At 40.1% G+C, this 17,878-nt stretch overlaps 1 protein-coding gene across 1 annotated transcript; it reads right to left on the bottom strand.

Annotated features, from left to right (window-relative positions):
- Window positions 1-5,201: 5,201 nt before the first annotated feature.
- Window positions 5,202-9,960, bottom strand: LOC115458220 (vomeronasal type-2 receptor 26-like). The gene is made up of 4 exons (XM_030188081.1): window positions 9,946-9,960; window positions 7,520-7,621; window positions 6,954-7,077; window positions 5,202-6,106 (listed from the first exon to the last, which is right to left on the bottom strand). Exons 1-4 carry the CDS (start codon window positions 9,958-9,960, stop codon window positions 5,202-5,204), a joined length of 1,146 nt encoding a protein of 381 aa, XP_030043941.1.
- Between the last annotated feature and the right edge of the window lie 7,918 nt (window positions 9,961-17,878).

Genomic DNA, 17,878 nt, shown 5'->3' with positions numbered 1-17,878 from the left:
CCAGTGGGTGGACGGGGGGGGGGGGGCGATGATGACGATGATGATGACCTCGGGGGGGGGGGGGGGCAGTGGTGGCGAGGGCATGGCCCCGGGGGCAGCCTTGCCCAGGGCCCGGCCCAGTCTCTCGGCAGCCCTGCTGGTGGAGCTCTGGTAAGAACATTCTTTCTTTGTTTTTTCTTTTTGTCTGCTTTATCCCTTTGTGTGCTGTGTTTGTTACCTGGCTTGTTTGAGCACTACTCCTTAGCTGAATTGTGTATTAGAAGCAGCCTTTCCCTTTAGCCTGCTTTAACTCTTAGTCTGCTGTGTTTGTTTCCTGGCTCTTGTGAGCAGGGGCGTAGCTACGTGGGGCCACGGGGGCATGGTCCTCCCGCAGATTATGCCCTGGCCCCCTCTACATTTGACCCCCCTGCCGTCTGCCCCCCACCCCGCCCCGCCGCCGCATCATACCTGAGGTGGGGGGTACTGTTTAGCTGCCTCCCCCCGCCGCCGACCCCCCCCGCCACTTTGCCCCCCCCCCCACCGCTGCAACCACCCCTGACGCCACATCAGGTACCTTGTTTCCTGGCGGGGGTCCCCAAACCCGCCAGCTGAAGAGTCTTCTTCAACGTCGGTCGACTCCGGCGCCTTCGTTTTGTGATCATCTGTTTCTGACACCTTACGTCCTGCACCGTGCATGAAGCCCCATGCAGGACGTAAGGTGTCAGAAACAGATGATCACAAAACGAAGGCACCGGAGTCAGCTGGCGGGGATTGGGGACCCACGCCAGCAAACAAGGTACCTGATGCGGTGGCGGGGCAGGGGGCAGGTGGGCGGCGGCAGGGGTGGTTGCAGCGGCGGGAGGGGGGTCCAAAGTGGCGCTGGGGTCGGCGGCAGGGGGCAGCAGCTAAACAGTACCCCCCCCACACCTCGGGGTCTGGCCCCCCCTCACGCTGAGGCCTGCTACGCCCCTGCTTGTGAGCACAGCTCCTTATCTGATGTGTGTGTGAAGGCAGCCTTTCCTTTTTGCCTACTTTTTCTCTAGTGTCTGTTATTTTACTCTGTGGCACAGCCTTGTGTATTCCTATGAGTGGCTTCCCTTTATCCTTGAGTGCCATGTGACACAGCCTTGTGTATTCCTATGAGTGGCTTCCCTTTATCCTTGAGTGCCATGAGGCACAGCCTTGTGTATTCCTATAAGTGGCTTCCCTTTATTCTTGAGTGCCATGTGGCACAGCCTTGTGTATTCCTATGAGTGGCTTCCCTTTATCCTTGAGTGCCATTTGGCACAGCCTTGTGTGTTCCTATAAGTGGCTTCCCTCTTCCCTGAGTGCTGTATGATACAGCCTAGAGTGTTCCTATGAATGGCTTCCCCTTATTCTTGAGTGCTATGTGGCACAGCCGTGAGTGTTCCTTTACTAAAGTCGTGTGGCCCCATCTTAAGTTTTCCCTGTGCGTTTTCTGTTTGAGTCCTCTCTGTGAGGTTTCTGTTTGTTTTTGAGTGGGTTACTCTTCTGTTTAGCTGTGACTACTAGCTCAGCCTTGAGCAGCCTCTCTGTGTGGCACGAATGGGCTGTACTTCCGTTTAGCTGTGACTACTAGCACAGCCCTTAGCATCTTCTCTGTTTGGTTCTGTTTGTGTTTGAGTGGGTTATTCTTCTGTTTCACTGTGACTACTAGCGCAGCCCTGAGCAGGCTCTCTGTGTGGCTTGAGTGGATAGCTCTTCCATTTAACTGGGACTACTAGCTCAGCCCTGAGCTACCTCTCTGTATGATTTCTGTTTGACTTGTTTAGGAGTATTTGATTATAACTGTTGTTCTAAGCACAGCCCTCCCTGTGCTGCCTCCCTGTGTGGTTTTCCCTGTTACCTTTCCTGTTGATTCTACCATGTGAGTCTGAGTGGGGTTGTTCTTTCCCCTTCATTTTCTTTGTGCCTGTGTGTAGGGTCTTTTGACCCCTTGCCTGTGGATCTGTTAAGTGCAGTGTGTGTGTACTGCTTGAGTAGTATTTGCTCAAGAGATTCCGTTCTGTTTCTTTCCCCTTCTTTTAGGTACTGTACGTGTGGGTTCCAGTTTGGCCTTGTGGCCCGTATACTTGGAATCTGTCACGAGTGGGTTGCAGTTCGGCCTTGCGGCCCATATGAGTGTCCTCCCTTTGTTCCTGGGTCCTGCTTTTGTCAAGCTCTGTTCCTGGTTTTCGTTTTAGCCAAGCTTTGGTTTCACCTTGTCTTGAGTGTGCTCCGTCTATTTGCCATGTCTTGTATCTTGTCTGGATTCAATGTGTGGTTCACCTCTGCTCTGTGCCTCCCCAGAGGATTTGTCTGCTGCAGCCCTGGCTGCAGTCCAAGGGCTCATCATCCCGGGTTCCGTGAAAGTAGCAAGTAAATATATACCTTCCTTTGAAAACAAGCCCCAGGGTTTTCAACCTATTTTTATTTTTCAGTTTTCCTAAGGGGGCTGGAACTTCAAGGTCACTCTCACTTTTAGTGTATATATATATATATATTTTTTTTTTTTGTTTGTTTGTTTGTTTGTTTGTTTTAATATTTTGTTTATTTGAATTTCAAATTCTACAAGCTTAATACTTGAAACGGAAAAACAGATTACATAATAGCAAGAAATGTTGAATTGAATATACTTAAAATATATATATATATATATATATATATATATATATATATATATATATATATATATATATATATATAATTTTTTTTTCCAATTAAATGACCCCTTGTGTTCACATAAGGCCTGTGCAGAATGATGTATCATTTGGAAATAAACTACAAAACCAACAAGGTGGAAGTGACCCACTACAGAGGCAAACAAGTATAAGTGAAAATGAAGTACGTTATATTTAAAAGAAGGAAAAAGCATCAAGGAGCTCCAGACCCACCAGTCTACAGAGCTGAAACAATGCATGTTTCCAATGTAATACAGGCCGGTGTAGTTGCCCCTCCTCTTGCTTCCGGCACTGCTGTAGCTACTGTCAAGGAGCCCACCCTGCATTTAAGTGCCAAAGTGGTGAACCCCATGGGAGGGGGGCAGTTGTGAGGAGGAGGTGCTGGTAGACAGGGTTTGGGACCGCAAGACCTTTTCCCCCATTAAGTTTTCAGGTTTGAGTAGGTGGTTAACTAACTATCCAAATATGTGGGGACGCTTATTTACTTTGGGTTGAGGTTTTGGAAGGGTTTCCCATCCCTTTTGAAGGTCCATCATTATCTCATCAATGTAGGAATTCAAGATCAGTGTTGTGGCACTATGAGGTGGTGAGAGAGAAATTGTTGAAGGAATTGCGTCTGTGATGTCTAGCAGAACCATTTGCAGAACCTCCATTAGATGATTTTGTAGTGTCTCCATTAGGTGTGATACCTAAAAATGATCCAGGTACTTTTCAGCTGATTCATAATTTATCATATCTGAAAGATTATAGTGTTAATTCATTCATTGATCCTGATTTCTGAAATGTGCAGTATGCTAGTTTTAAACAGGCCATTCAGTTGCTAAAATGTTTGGGAGTTGGTGCTTTGATGGGTAAGGCGGATATTGAGACAGCATTTTGTTTGTTGCCGGTACATCCCACGGCATTTCATTTGCTTGGATTTGAATTTGAGGGTAGTTATTATTTTTATAAGTGTATACCCATGGGATGTTCAATTTCTTGCACTTATTTTGAATCCTTTTCCTCATTTTAACATTGGGTAGTTGTGCAGGTCAATGGGATGGATTTGATCATGCATTATCCAGAAAATCCTGATTATGACTTTCAAAGAACACTGTTGGTACAAAAATTGGCGTTTTTTTGTGTCGACAGCATTCTTTGAGCGAATAGAGACTGTTTTGGTCATACATACATCTCTAGAAGAGTCACAATCAGGATTTTCTGACCCCTGAGGCAGGCGTTTGTACACCGAAGCAAGGCCCGTGTCGGGTCAATCTTACAATCCTGAAGGCCCAGTGTTGCTTCTTTTTGTTCCAGAGAAGTAGTGCAAGCATTAATTATGTCATTATTTGACTATAGCTAAACTTCTGTCTAATATCTCAAAATTTGATTACATTTCCCCAGTGAAAGAAAGATTTCATTGCTTACCTGTTGGCTCATTTTTTTTTTGTTACATTTGTACCCCGCACTTTCCCACTCATGGCAGGCTCAATGCGGCTTACATGGGGCAATGGAGGGTTAAGTGACTTGCCCAGAGTCACAAGGAGCTGCCTGTGCCTGAAGTGGGAATCAAACTCAGTTCCTCAGTTCCCCAGGACCAAAGTCCACCACCCTAACCACTAGGCCACTCCTCCACACCCACTAGGCCACTCCTCCACAGTTTGTTTTTGTTACATTTGTACCCTGTGCTTTCCCACTCATGGCAGGCTCAATGCGGCTTAAATGGGGCAATGGAGGGTTAGGTGACTTGCCCAGAGTCACAAGGAGCTGCCTGTGCCTGATGTGGGAATCAAACTCAGTTCCTCAGTTCCCCAGGACCAAAGTCCACCACCCTAACCACTAGGCCACTCCTCCACTCAAAGCAATGAATGATGAAGAACCCCCTGCCTTTGGCAATAATGTTGAGGGGAGGTACTGTACTTCCTGAGCAATGTGCTCTAAAGAGAATCTTTTACCAGATGTTCCATCTTCCAGATATATCAGACTAGATGATTACAGGCAGAGAATGTTTTACATACTTCAGACTCCGTTCCTTTTATGTTGCTGCACCAAATGCCTGGGATAGACTTCCTGATAAGTAGTAGTATAAAGGGTGACCCTTTATGGAATATACTTCCAGAACAATTTCATAGAATAATTATTTACAGTTTCAAAAACACTTGAAAGCTTTCTTGTTTCCTCGGGCTTTTAATTGAAGATGGTGATAATAATGGTAATTTGGTAATGCAAGGATAATTTTACTATTTTTAAGCAGTTTTTAATTTTAGTTTAGGATGTCTCATCCTTTTAGCTCTTTTTGATTTTTATGTGTGTAATTTTGTAAACAGTCTAGGAAAGTGCAGAATAGAAAGCATGAAATAACACAAATAAATATTGCTTTGGAGCATGGTACTATCTGCATAAGGGATGAAAATTAATGAATAAGAAACTCATAAGTTCAACAGCAACCAGTAAATATTTACCTTCCTTTGAAATTTGCCTTTATGTTTTCAGGCTACAATGAAAGCATTCAGATTTTAAAATTCAATCACTTCAACAATATTGAGAAGTTCATATGGCATTTTAGGATATTTTTTTTCCTAATAAATGCCCTCTCGTGTTCAGGTCAGGTCTGAGCAAAATAATGTAGCACTTGGGGGTGAATATACAGCCCAGCAGTCCAGCACTGGAAGCCAGGATGGCAAATACCTCCACAGCCACCATGTATTTGCCTTTGGTGCTCAGGTATGATGGGATAAAAGACAGCCAGACACTACAGAACACCAGCATGCTGAAAGTGATATACCGAGCCTCATTAAAACTATCTGGTACATTCCTTACTAAGAAAGCCACAATAAAACTTAGAAGAGCCAAAAAGCCAATGTACCCAATCACACTATAAAATGCAATAGTGGACCCCTCATTGCACTGTAAAATCATCTTCCCAGTTACAGAGTATGCGTCATATTCAGGGAATGGAGAAGAGATAAGCAGCCATACAGTGCATATCACAATTTCACCAGAGATGCAGAGAAGGACTAGATATCTGGACACTCTTGTCCCAACCCACTTTCTTAACTTGCTGCCGGGCTTGTTGGCACTGAAGGCAATGACAACTGTAACAGTTTTTGCCAATACAGAAGAAATAGCAATGGTAAATATTATCCCAAAAGCAGATTGCCTGAGAAGACAGTTCAGTGTCCCAGGCTGACCAATGAATACCAATGTGCAGAGGAAAGATAACATGAGAGAGATGAGGAGCATGTAACTGAGATTTCTGTTATTGGCTTTCACCACAGGTGTGTTCCGATATTTAATAAATATTCCCAGCACTAGGGCAGTGATAATGAATGAGAGAATAGAAATTGAAGACAAAACTGCACCCAAGGGATCATCATAGGACAGGAAATCAATGACTCGTGGTAGACACTCATCCTTCTTCTCATTGGACCACTGATCTTCAGGGCACTTCATACAGTTCTCTGCATCTGTGGAGCATAACATTTCTTAATGATTTACTAATTAACATTTCATTACCAACAATTCAGAGTTTTTAAGAAGAAGGAATCAATGCTTCACATAGATAGACAGGTGATCCCTTGAATTCTACAATACTGTACACATCTTTACTGAATGCCCCGGACCAGCCCATATTACTCGTGTCAGAAAAAAACAGGAGGAAAGACCTCTACGTCCATATGCCAGCAGTCCAAAGAGAAGTAGAGGGTGACACAAATGACAATCAGCCATTAGAAATGAAGTCAAAGGGTCTTTATTGACAGCTTTAAAAAAAAGACCCTTTAACTTAATTTTCAATGGCTGATTGCAATTTGTGTCACCCTCTACTTCTCTTTGGACTACTGCCACCCATACCACTCCCATGGCCATACTCATGTTTTATTTGCAGGTGTAAATTTTGAGCGCACGTCTTTATAGAAAAGTGTCTAGCAAGATGTGCATGTAATTATAATGTGTTGCTAATTAACAACAGTAATTAATTGTTAGCATCCAATTATTGGCACTAATTGGCTCATTACTCAGTTAAACCCAAATCCAACATCTCTCCCAATTCTCTCTTCCCCGACCATGGTCTGGCATCACACCCTTCCCCTCCTTCTACTTAGGTTTTCCACATTTCTTCATCATTAGTGATTCCCATATGCTGCCCTGCCCCCGTCACTAGCTTCTTCTCTGTACTGTGGAGTGCCTCTGAGGAAGCAGGAAGTTACAGCAGAGAGGCACACTGCAGTGCAGAGATGATGAAGAATGCAGGAAGTATTCAGCATTTGGCTATAGGTGTTTTGTATTTATAAAACACTTGTGTGTTTTGTCTACCTGTGGTATTAGAATACTCTCCTTCAGAGCAGGGGACACAGTCAAAGCAGCAGACCGGCTTCTCACGATTAAAAACTATCCTGTATCCAGGTATACAGCTCTCAGAGCACACAGAGCGGAGGACCTGAGGAAAGGAAAAAGGTATAAATAGAGTCATATTCCCCATTCAGCTGATGCCTCTCTCTATAAGAGAGCTTGTCTTCTATATCTGCTTAAATTACTTCAATATAGTAATAACAACATGCTAAATTTCCCCCCAGTAAATAGAGCATTTCCAAGTTATCACACAACAGCTACTGGGAATGTTTTCACCAAAGGGCAGGGATATTTATTCTATAGTTATAAAAACATGTAATTGCAAACTTGTTCAAGACCTTTTCTTCCTCTGTTCTGTTTCCACATTATAAACCCTACTATAAACAGAATAGATAGTGTCAGGCCTGGTTAGAGGGAGTTTTCCATCGAATGGCAGTTTGGTTCACAAAGAGTTGCTTGTCCTTGGGAGCAGAGGGCTTGAAGCTTCCAACATGGATCCAGGTTGTTGTCAAATTAGGGAACTGAAAAACCTGTTTGATGTCATAGTGAATTGTAGCATGTCCTTTGTCATCAAAGAAGATCTCACGTCCATCTGGTGCTTTAAAGTGAACCTCTTTAAGGTACTGTTTGAGCTAGAAAGATAATGCATAGTTAGACTATTTTTTGTATTGGTTGCTTAGGTATAAATCCTTGATATTTTGTCCTAAAGCATGTGAGATTTAGACTTGCACTGATTGCACCCCTGTGCATGTTTGCTACCTTATTTATTTATTATTTATTTACTTATTTATTGCATTTGTATCCCACATTTTCCCACCTATTTGCAGGCTCAGTGTGGCTTACAATACATAGTGAATGATGGAAATACATTTTGTTACAATTCAATTATGGGTTACATTGTGAGGGTTATAGGAAGACAAAGTCAAAATATCATTAGGGAAATAGAACAATGGAGTGTAACAATGGGAAAATGATAAGGCGATAGAACAATAGTAAGAAACATTTGGGTATAACAATTTTAACTATAGGTAGAGTTTTAAGTGTGGTGAAAATATGGGGGAAGAGAATTCAGAAGAGAGTGTATTACTGCATTTCTATTAGTGTGTATGGACTTCATGTGTTTTGATCCTTGCGATAAGTTTTATCAAAGAGATGAGTCTTCAATAATTTGCGGAAGTCAGTTAATTCGTAGGTCCTTTTCAGGTTGCGTGGTAGTGTATTCCAGAATTGAGTGCTCATATAAGAGAAGGTTGATGCGTGCATTACTTTGTATTTTATGCCTTTGCACTTAGGGAAGTGGAGATTGAGGGGAGTTCGGGATGATCTTTTAGCGTTTCTGGGTGGTAGATCTATTAAATCAGACATGTATGCAGGGGCTTCACCGTGAATGATTTTATGAACTAAGGTGCATACTTTAAAAGTTATACGTTCCTTGAGTGGGAGCCAGTGTAGTTTCTCACGTAATGGGTTTGCACTTTCATATTTTGGTTTTCCGAAGATGAGTTTGGCTGCTGTATTCTGGGCTGTTTGAAGTTTCCTCAGTATTTGCTCTTTGCAGCCTGCGTATAGCGAGTTGCAGTAGTCCAGATGACTGAGTACGAGTGATTGCACTAGACTGCAGAAGACAGATCTTGGAAAGAACGGTCTTATTTCTGAGGTAGTTGTATAAGCCACAGAAGAAATCACTCTGAATTTGCTCTCACCCCTCCCCCACAACACAGATACACACACATGTACAAATCCTTACTGTTGTGGGATTGCTTTTCCAGTTCAGGGGAAATCTTTGGTACCAAATACCTTAATATAGATAGAACTGATGAGTCCTTTTGAAGTGTAAAATAATGTTGAAAACTCTATATTTTAATTTTATTTATAAATTCATTTATTATGATCAATTTATGACCGGACAGAATATTTTGGCAAAAATCATAGTTTCTACAATTGGTAGCAAAAGCCAACATCAGCACCTAACAGAAGGGACAGCTGTGGAATGTCAGAGCCTATAGAGAATATGGCTAACGACGTCCTGTCATGATATGCACAGAAGGCCATGATAAGGCCAGACTTTAACAAGTTTGCCAGAATTTCCTTTCATGTCCATCAACCAGTATTCCAATTGAGTGGGATTTCTCTCTGGTGAGGGGCATTATAAGTCTCTATCGTTTGTGGAAGGCACCTACGTTTTTGCTGTTCTAGCTTTTTTTTGGTAGTATACCTAGTTAGCGGACCGACAATCGCAAAAAATAAGTAATACCTTGCTCTGACTCAGTCTTGTATATATAGGATTCCTAGTGAGATACATTTAAGATAACTGTCAAATATAACAGCCGATTACTAAAATAATAAAATGCATTTTTATAGTGCTGAGGTGGGACTTGGGGCAGGGAGTGGGTGTGTTCTGCACTAATCAGCGAAGCTACATTGCAGTGTGGTAACAAATTAACATGTTTTAAGCACATGAACCATTTCTGCCTACATAATGGGTGGAGGTAGGGGCTCATGCACTAATGGCCACATGCTAATGGGAACATTAGCACATGCCAATAAATATTAAAATTGGAATGTCAGCAATTTTACCCCTTCCTAAAAATGGCCTTAATGTGTTTGAATGATGCTCCAGGGCTATGAAAACATGTTAACATTTAACATCTGATTTCAGAAATAATATGCTATATGTACTTGAATATATACACATCCAAAGATAAACAGAGATAACGTTTGTCCCCTAAAAAACAGAAGGGGAATGTTAACACAAATAAAAAGCCTTCCTCTCTTCCCGCCTTCCTATATGGTGTCTAGTATTCCTCACCTCCCTTTATTTTACCAACCCTCTCTCATTCATGTTGTCCAGCTTCTGCTGGGCCCACCAAATCAAAAGAGTTCCCACTTTATTCTTCCCTTATCTCATACCCTAGAACTGAGGAAGCTCCACTCCTAGGACCACCCATAGACCTACCTCAAGGTCTACCATATTGTCCCGGTAGTATAGTTCACAGGGCAAGGGTGATCTAACTGACTCCTGCAATTTGCTGTCTTCCTATATCAAAATGGCTGTCATGACTTCCAGCAGCAGACTTGCAAAATTGCTACAGAAGATGTTGGCAGCCATTTTGAGATTGGAGTTGGCAAAGGAAGAAATGCCCTGTCTGTGCTGACTCCAATCCCAAAATGGCTGCTATGACCACCAGTGGGAGAAATTCAAGACACCATGGGGGATGGCTCAAATATAATCTGGGGGGTCAGATACAATAATTTTTAAAATAAGGAAAAAAAACCATTACACATTCCATAAAAGGTGAATCTGTATATTTTACCTGCCATGGTTTAAATTCCATTTTAAGACTATTTCCAAGTTGGGACTTTGCTGTATATAAGTTGTGTAAAGCATGAGCCAGGGCGTAGATCATATTATAAAGACTGTATGAGAACTGAAAATGATCCAAATTAAATGAGGAACCATCAATGATAGACAGTGGCTCTAATCCTGTGCAGTTTTTATTGTCATTGATTATATCACATCCATATAAAGCTGTCCTCATAAAGAAGGAAGATGTAGAGGTGCCAAGATTTTGGAGGTAATGTTTTAAACGTGGAATATCTCCTTTTCGAATTATAAACCTTAGGGAGCCATTTAAAGCAGTACATCTTGCAGGTTCGGTATAAATAGTAACAGTCTTAAGAGAAGAGGTCTCCGCAGAGAAGATAAACAGTTTGCTATCAATAATGTTATAGGAAATGGAACAGAAAATTTCTATTGTGAGTATATCGGTAGTGTGTATAATAAAAACATTGGCCTTTGATTTGTAGATCTTGTTAAAAATCTGATGTTTTCTATTCCTGATTTCTTCAGAAGAGGAAATTAATGGATTTGGAAAAGATTCCAAAAAATCGACACAACCTCCACTCTTGATAATCATCCTCTTCAGTTCTTCACAGTACATTATATCATTCTCATCAACTGAGGTGAGAATCCCAACCCAACTCCATCCAAAGAGTCTCAGAAGAGGAGTCAAACCATGGTAATGAGAATAATCATTTGGAAAACCGTGATAAAAGTTTGGGAACTCAATGTGTTCATTCAGTGATGTTTCTGTCAATCCATAACTTATCTAGGATAGAAAAGGTCACTTATTTGTGCAGTGAATCAATCAGGTAATCTAATGAAATGTCACATAGAATAAATAACACTCTCATTCTTAAACTTTGCAAAAGTTATAGAATACTAGGTTTACGTGTGTAAGAACTGCTAGTTGCATGATAAGTAACATCCTGTACATAGCAATTTTTGAATTGGGAAAACATCTATCTTTTGGTTTCAAAAGTCACTCATTTTCAGGTATTTTTGTGCTCAGTTTGTATTTCTTTAGGTACTGTTTTCAAAAATAAAGTCCTAGAGAAAACTGGAAGAAAGAAGCTAAAGGGATGGCTGTGTGGCACAATTTCTAGTAAACTGGCCACACATAAATCCCAGCAGAGCAGAGGGGCAGTCTAGTGCAGGGGGTCAGTGCACTGGACTTCATATAAAGGACTCCGATACAAATCCCACCTCAACACTCTTTCTTTATATCGTGGGTTTGAAAAGGGTCACAATTTCTACCAGAAGCGTGATACTTAGAGTGGGATATGGACCTGGGTCCCTTTCTGAAAAGTCTACTACACTGACCACTGGCCTACACCTGGGACCAGCATGCTACTGTAATTGGAATTGCTATAGTATCTGACTAGTCAGAGAGCCTAGCATCTCCTGTCACACTTTGGGTGGTTGGGGTTAAGTGACCAATGGGGGATTAAGGGGACTGGAGGAACAGACTAATAGTGCATTGGTCTGAGAACCTGGGGAACTGGGTTCATTTCCCAGTACAGCTCTTTGTGACTCTGGGCGTGAAACCAAATTCTCCATTACCATAGATACAAAATAAGCACCTGTATATAACATATAAACGTCTTTGATTGTAACCACAGAAAGGCAATAGTGAAATACTACCCCCCTTTCCCCTTATGTGTCTTAGTCCCTCCAGTGCTCAGCTGGACATTTAAACTTCTTTATGTAACTTAATTGTTCTATTATCCAGGTAAAATGTCTATATTCTGGGCAAACCCAAATCCAACCTAAAACATGTGCCCAACACAATCCCAACATGCCCCCTTGTGATGTAGACGACCTGTAGAGAAATCACTATCAAATCTGGGTTTGAAATCACAACTTGGACATTTCCTGTGGAAAAACATTGATCTGGGGCTTTGTGCAGCTTTAGAGACAGTATCCTTTTTTTGAAAATGAGTGTCTAATTAAATTAATTTCCTTAAGTAAGTGTGTATGAATTCAGTGATTTATAAAAAGAATGTTTTCTTCCATGTGTGTGTTTATGTAGATTGTTGTAAGCCACATTGGGCCTACCCATGGGTGGGAAATTGTGGGATATAAATGCTGTAAATAAATAAATAAATATAATGTTATCTGGCTGATAATGAAGTGGAGTGGTTAGAGTTGAAGCCGAATGTGGACTTTCCTATCAGTTTCGATATCTGTTTAACGATTTGGATTTGGCAGCTACCTAAAGAAACTTGTTTGATGTCCCTGCACTGCTAAGCACTGCCCTAGCACTCTCTAGATACCACCAAGGTGGTCAGAACAAGCTTTCAGCAGCACCATCTGTTCAGTGCCTGAGAATACCCTCTTACTCATCTGGTTATCAGCACCTGCAAATCTGATAAGTGCCTTTGAATATCAGCCCCTAGAACTAATATTCCATATACCATTGAATTCTATATATGGTGTCTAACATTATGCTTTATTTCTGTGCAATGTTTGGCATGGAAAAGCATTAGAACAGAATCAGTTGCCAAATCAAGCCAAACAGGACAGACCTGTTTGGAACTATACTTACACGTCCAGATATATAATAGCACTTAAGTTTTTCCGTGCAGATCTGAAAAGGGGGAGTCATAATAAGAATGTCATGGGCAGGTCAGGGGCATTCCTATAAAATGCAAATAGTTTTATAGGATTAGGGGGAACCGTGTTCAATTTTCACACTGAGAATTACACCTGGTTTCAGTTGGTGTACATCGTCATTCCCAAATGTGGGTGTGGATTCTGGCGATATGCACTATGCTGTAAGGGGAGTCCATATTAGGCGCCCTTTATAAAATAAGGTTTAGCGCTAATGGTTTTAGCACTGATGTTCTGTTGCCATATACAGAATTGAATTCATAATGTAGATAGTGGGCAAGAGAAATCTGTATGAACATGTACAACAAGAACTTAACTCAATTAATAATCCTTTGTTTGGCTATCTTTATTCCCTGTGGAATCTACAAGTGATACAACAACAGATGATAAGCAAAGATATAAATATGTATATTTCTCATTGTTATTAAGAGATCTCTGAAGTAAAATTAAAATCCAGTTCAGAAATTCATGCGAATTTGACAAATAGGTGGTGAATTATTACAACAGTTGTTATATCCCAATAAAATATCAAACCAGGAAACCACTATCAATACTCCAGGCCAAACAAAAGATAGACAGAGGAAAAGAGAAAACTAAAAGAGTAAAATTTTTGAGATTATAAACTGCGATTTGTTGTTTCTATACCTGTGGGTAGCTATAGATCCCGGTTAGTCTGGCAACTGCATGTGATGCTAATGAAGGGAGGCTTCCAATGAAACCTACAACATGGCTCTTCAAATGACATGTATAACCAGGAACTGGGACTTCTTTTCCAGATAAAATGTTCATTACAGCACACAGTGAAAACCAAGCATCAGAGCAGGAATCAATGATATGGAAGCCCAAGGTGATGTTGGGTAAGATTTCTGCATTTTGGTTGATCTCCTCAATGGCAAAATAAAAGGTCAAGAGATGCTGCATGTAACTGAAGGAGTGGATTCTGTGAGCAAGGAAACACATCTTTAGAAGCATAAACTTTATAATAAACTGTACTACTGTGCTGATGCATTATACCTTATTTTATAAGTTTATCTTGTTGAGAAGACTGGATGGGCCATCCAGGTCTTTATCTGCTATTATCTACTATGTTACACCTGTAACTTTATATTAATTCACTATAATGCTGACTTGCAAGAACCCCTCGTTCTCTAGTACCAAAATACATCCAGCAATTTTGCCATTGAATCTTAGCTATACCCTGCAGTACCTTATATTTGTGTGATACTGAGATTCACCGAAGATCTTTGGAAACACGTTAATCCTGAACTGCTTAACCCATGGATATTTGGTTATTATAACTTATGTGCAAGCATACACTCAATCCTATTATGAAGTAAAGCTTTTTCTTTCCATGAAGGACCATAAGCTGGTTTTTGTTTTACCACTCACTGCTCCATTGCCTTTAGTATGACTTCAGACATCATGCTGTTTAGGGTCCTGGAGTTTAGAAGCAGGGCTAGATCTCATGAAACTTAAAAGTCAAAAGCCATGATATTAAAATCACAGGAGATAGGTGGGTTTTCTCCTTCGGTCCCCTCTGAACCTTGATGTTCAATGCATGGCTGTTTCCAGTGACCAGCATTGAATACCTGGGGAGTTTTGGCCAGTTTGTAGATAACCAGCCATGTCAATATCCAGACATGATTGTTTATCTTTAAACCAGCCAAAGATATACCAGGGTTTGGCACTGCCAAATTTGGCTGCCAAAATTCGGTTTAAAAATCAGCTAGATGGTTAAGCGCTGAATGTCAGTGGATAGCCAGTTAGATGCTATTAAATTGGTCAGCATCCGTTCTGACAGGTTAAATCGCACTAAATATTGGGCAGAAAGTCAACACTGTTGTTCCAATATGTTTGAAAGAGGATGGAGCTATGCAAAGCAGAGTGCTCTGATTGGGAACTATACAGAGGACAACAGTTTACAAATACTTGAGAAATCAGTTATGAAACATGAGATACAGATATTTAGGGATCAATTTTATAAATTCAGTTTCTGTTATTTGGCAACATATGTGCATAAATGGCATGTTGTAATGTCCTGACAGGAGTAGAGGAATGTGCATTGACATGATGGATTGTCCTTTTCTGGTAGATGAATACACAAGTGGAGGTTTGGAAGAGTGTGGTCAGAGTTTGCAAGTATATATGCACATTTAAAATATGCTAGCTGCGTAGCTAAATAATCTTGGGACAGACATTTACTCCAGTGTTCAAGCAGCTGTAAGTATCTACATCTACAATGTAGGTGAGATCTCTGCCTCGTAAGAGTCTGATAAACCTGTAACTGCTTCTGAGATAGATTTCCTTCAAGCAACTTTATCCAGATAAGTTTTCGATTTTCAGTCTAAATGACTGATACAAAATGAAGTTGAGTGACAAGAATATAATAAGAAACTAAGTAAAAGTTATTAGGAAAATAAAAAAATTATGGTGGCGGTTTTTAGACCTATGACAGGTGAACTTCATTAAGATAAAGCAGTTATAATTACTGCAAGGTTGGTAAGGCTATAGATTGAGTGTCTGAGGTCTTTCCTCCTTCTTAGAAAGAAGAGAAAGAAAATGAAGAGAAAGAAAAAATGTGATACAAAAAAGTGATAAATATGAGGATCTTGAACATTACTATTGTAAGTGGATGTAAAAAGAGAGGAATATAGTGCAAACAGAAATCCAGAATCATTAGTAGTGATGTCGTCTCCTGGTTATAACATAGGAGGTCTTCAATACCTTGAAGTAAGGATAGCCAATGTCAATGGTTTCCTATAACAATCTATATACAATGGCTATTTACTTTGCACCCAGTTTTTATGATATCTTTTTTTTTTTTTTGCTTTTATTCTTTTTTTAGCCACTGATATACTGCTGGTATTAGATTACTAATCAGTGACTCACAAATAGAGAACTTGAATGGTATAGCCAGGTTCATGGAATATTTATTATTGAAGCAGCTCTCACTTTGCAGGATTAACATTCAGCAGATGCTGTTTTGTATTAGAATTATCTGGACTTTCATAAATGGGCTATGATCTGGTTAGTTTTATTGCAATTTTGAAATACCATTTGGAGAAGTATGTAGGGTTTATTTGTCTTTATATGAATTCTAAAAGTGGGGGAGTGGGCTATAACCTAAAATATACTACTGATTTTAAGAGTCTGTTAGGATACCATGGTCACTACCACCAGTTGCATTTTCTAAACTGCTACCAATGGTCAAGGCTACAAAGTTGGCAATGTCATAGGAAAGAGCAGGAAGTTACAGAAAATGTTAGATGATATGCTTATTTATAAAATATTAAAATGCTGTTCTTTAAGGCAGATTTAATAAAGATTCAGCACAGGTGTGCTGAATATCAGTCATCTGATGAGTGAAGACTCTGTTGGAATCTACTTTGTGAAGAGTGCATTATCTACACAAGTAATGCCACACTGGGAAAAGACCAAGGGTCCTTCGAGCCCAGCATCCTGTCCACATCAGCGGCCAATCCAGGCCAAGGGCACCTGGCGAGCTTCCCAAATGTACAAACATTCTATATATGTTATTCCTGGAATTGTGGGTAGGTAAGTTTGTGAGTGTTGTCATATATAATTGTGAAAGACTGTATTTTGTTTCAGATGATTTGATTGGTGATATAAAAGTCTATTTCAAAAAAAGTATATTAATACTTACAGTATGCAGGATCCAGTTTTATTAATGTTTGTAAAGCTTAAGGATTTGTTCCATGTAGGGAAACTGATTGTAATTAGTCCTCCCAAGATCAAGTCACCTTCCTTAAAGAAGTTCTTGTGTATTTCATCACCTGCATCCCAGACGTTTTTCTGGCATCGGCTAACAAATGCATAAACTGTCATCAAGACCTCGATCAATCCAAGAAATAAGGGACATAAAATCATTTTCTCAATAAAGAGTCTTATGTACCACCTCTAGTTTTACCTCCATTACAGTTTTATCATAGTGTTGCCTTGACACATACACAGTCATCTTGTAGTGAGAGAAGAAGGAATACAGAGCGTCACCTTAAAATAATGTGCTCCTCTGCTGTCTCTCTTTACTCCAGGGATTTGTTGCTTGATCTGAATGGACACCTATTTCTGGAAACTGCTATTAGCGCCTCTGTCCTTGATCCCTGCTGCACTCTAATTGCAGGCCATACCTTAATAATATAGAGTACAGTGATGATACATTGGTCCAGGTCTCTTGTTGACTGGTTTAAGATAGAGTAGTATAATTTTCCATTTTAGTAAATTCAGTAGAGGGAAACATGAACTTCTAAACATGTTATTGATCCTGTGTTCCCATAACTATGTTTGAGTGAAGAATAACACTTTGACCATGAAAGTTGAAGAAAACAATTTCCAGAAAAGGTCATCATACCATTGCACAATTAGGACACTTTAAATGATTTTCCAAGAAAGCGAAATATGCAGATTAATTTTCATTTACGTCTTTGCTCACCTCCTCTTCCTCATATACATTCTGTCACATCTCACACTTACAGACATAACAAAATAAGTTGAGTTTTTGCTGCCCAAAACTCATGACACTGAAAGAAGGCTTCTAACTTGCATAACCTACACCATTCTGTTGAAAATGCAGAAAGATATTTGCATTGTTTTTATCAACATAAATGTCTGATGTTTATACACAAATAGTTTGGCACCAATAATCAAAAACCTGGTAAAAACAAAAGTTATACAGTCCAAATACCACGTATCCTAAGTAGATCGGTTTCTATTATCGTAATTGATGAATATATTCAGAAACCATAATTCAAAACAATATACTTAAAAATATATAAATTTGTGCAAATTCAAAAAATGTAAAAAATAATAAAAACAAAAAATAACCACTATTTAAATAAATAATTTTGTGCTCAGTTTTTTTGGTGTGTTACTGTGACCCAAAGAATTGAGAAGCATATACACACATTGCTCACATCAT

Source organism: Microcaecilia unicolor, chromosome 14, assembly GCF_901765095.1.
Source record: "Microcaecilia unicolor chromosome 14, aMicUni1.1, whole genome shotgun sequence".
NCBI classification, from domain to species: Eukaryota; Metazoa; Chordata; class Amphibia; order Gymnophiona; family Siphonopidae; genus Microcaecilia; species Microcaecilia unicolor.
This window is presented reverse-complemented; position numbering and strand designations above follow the sequence as displayed.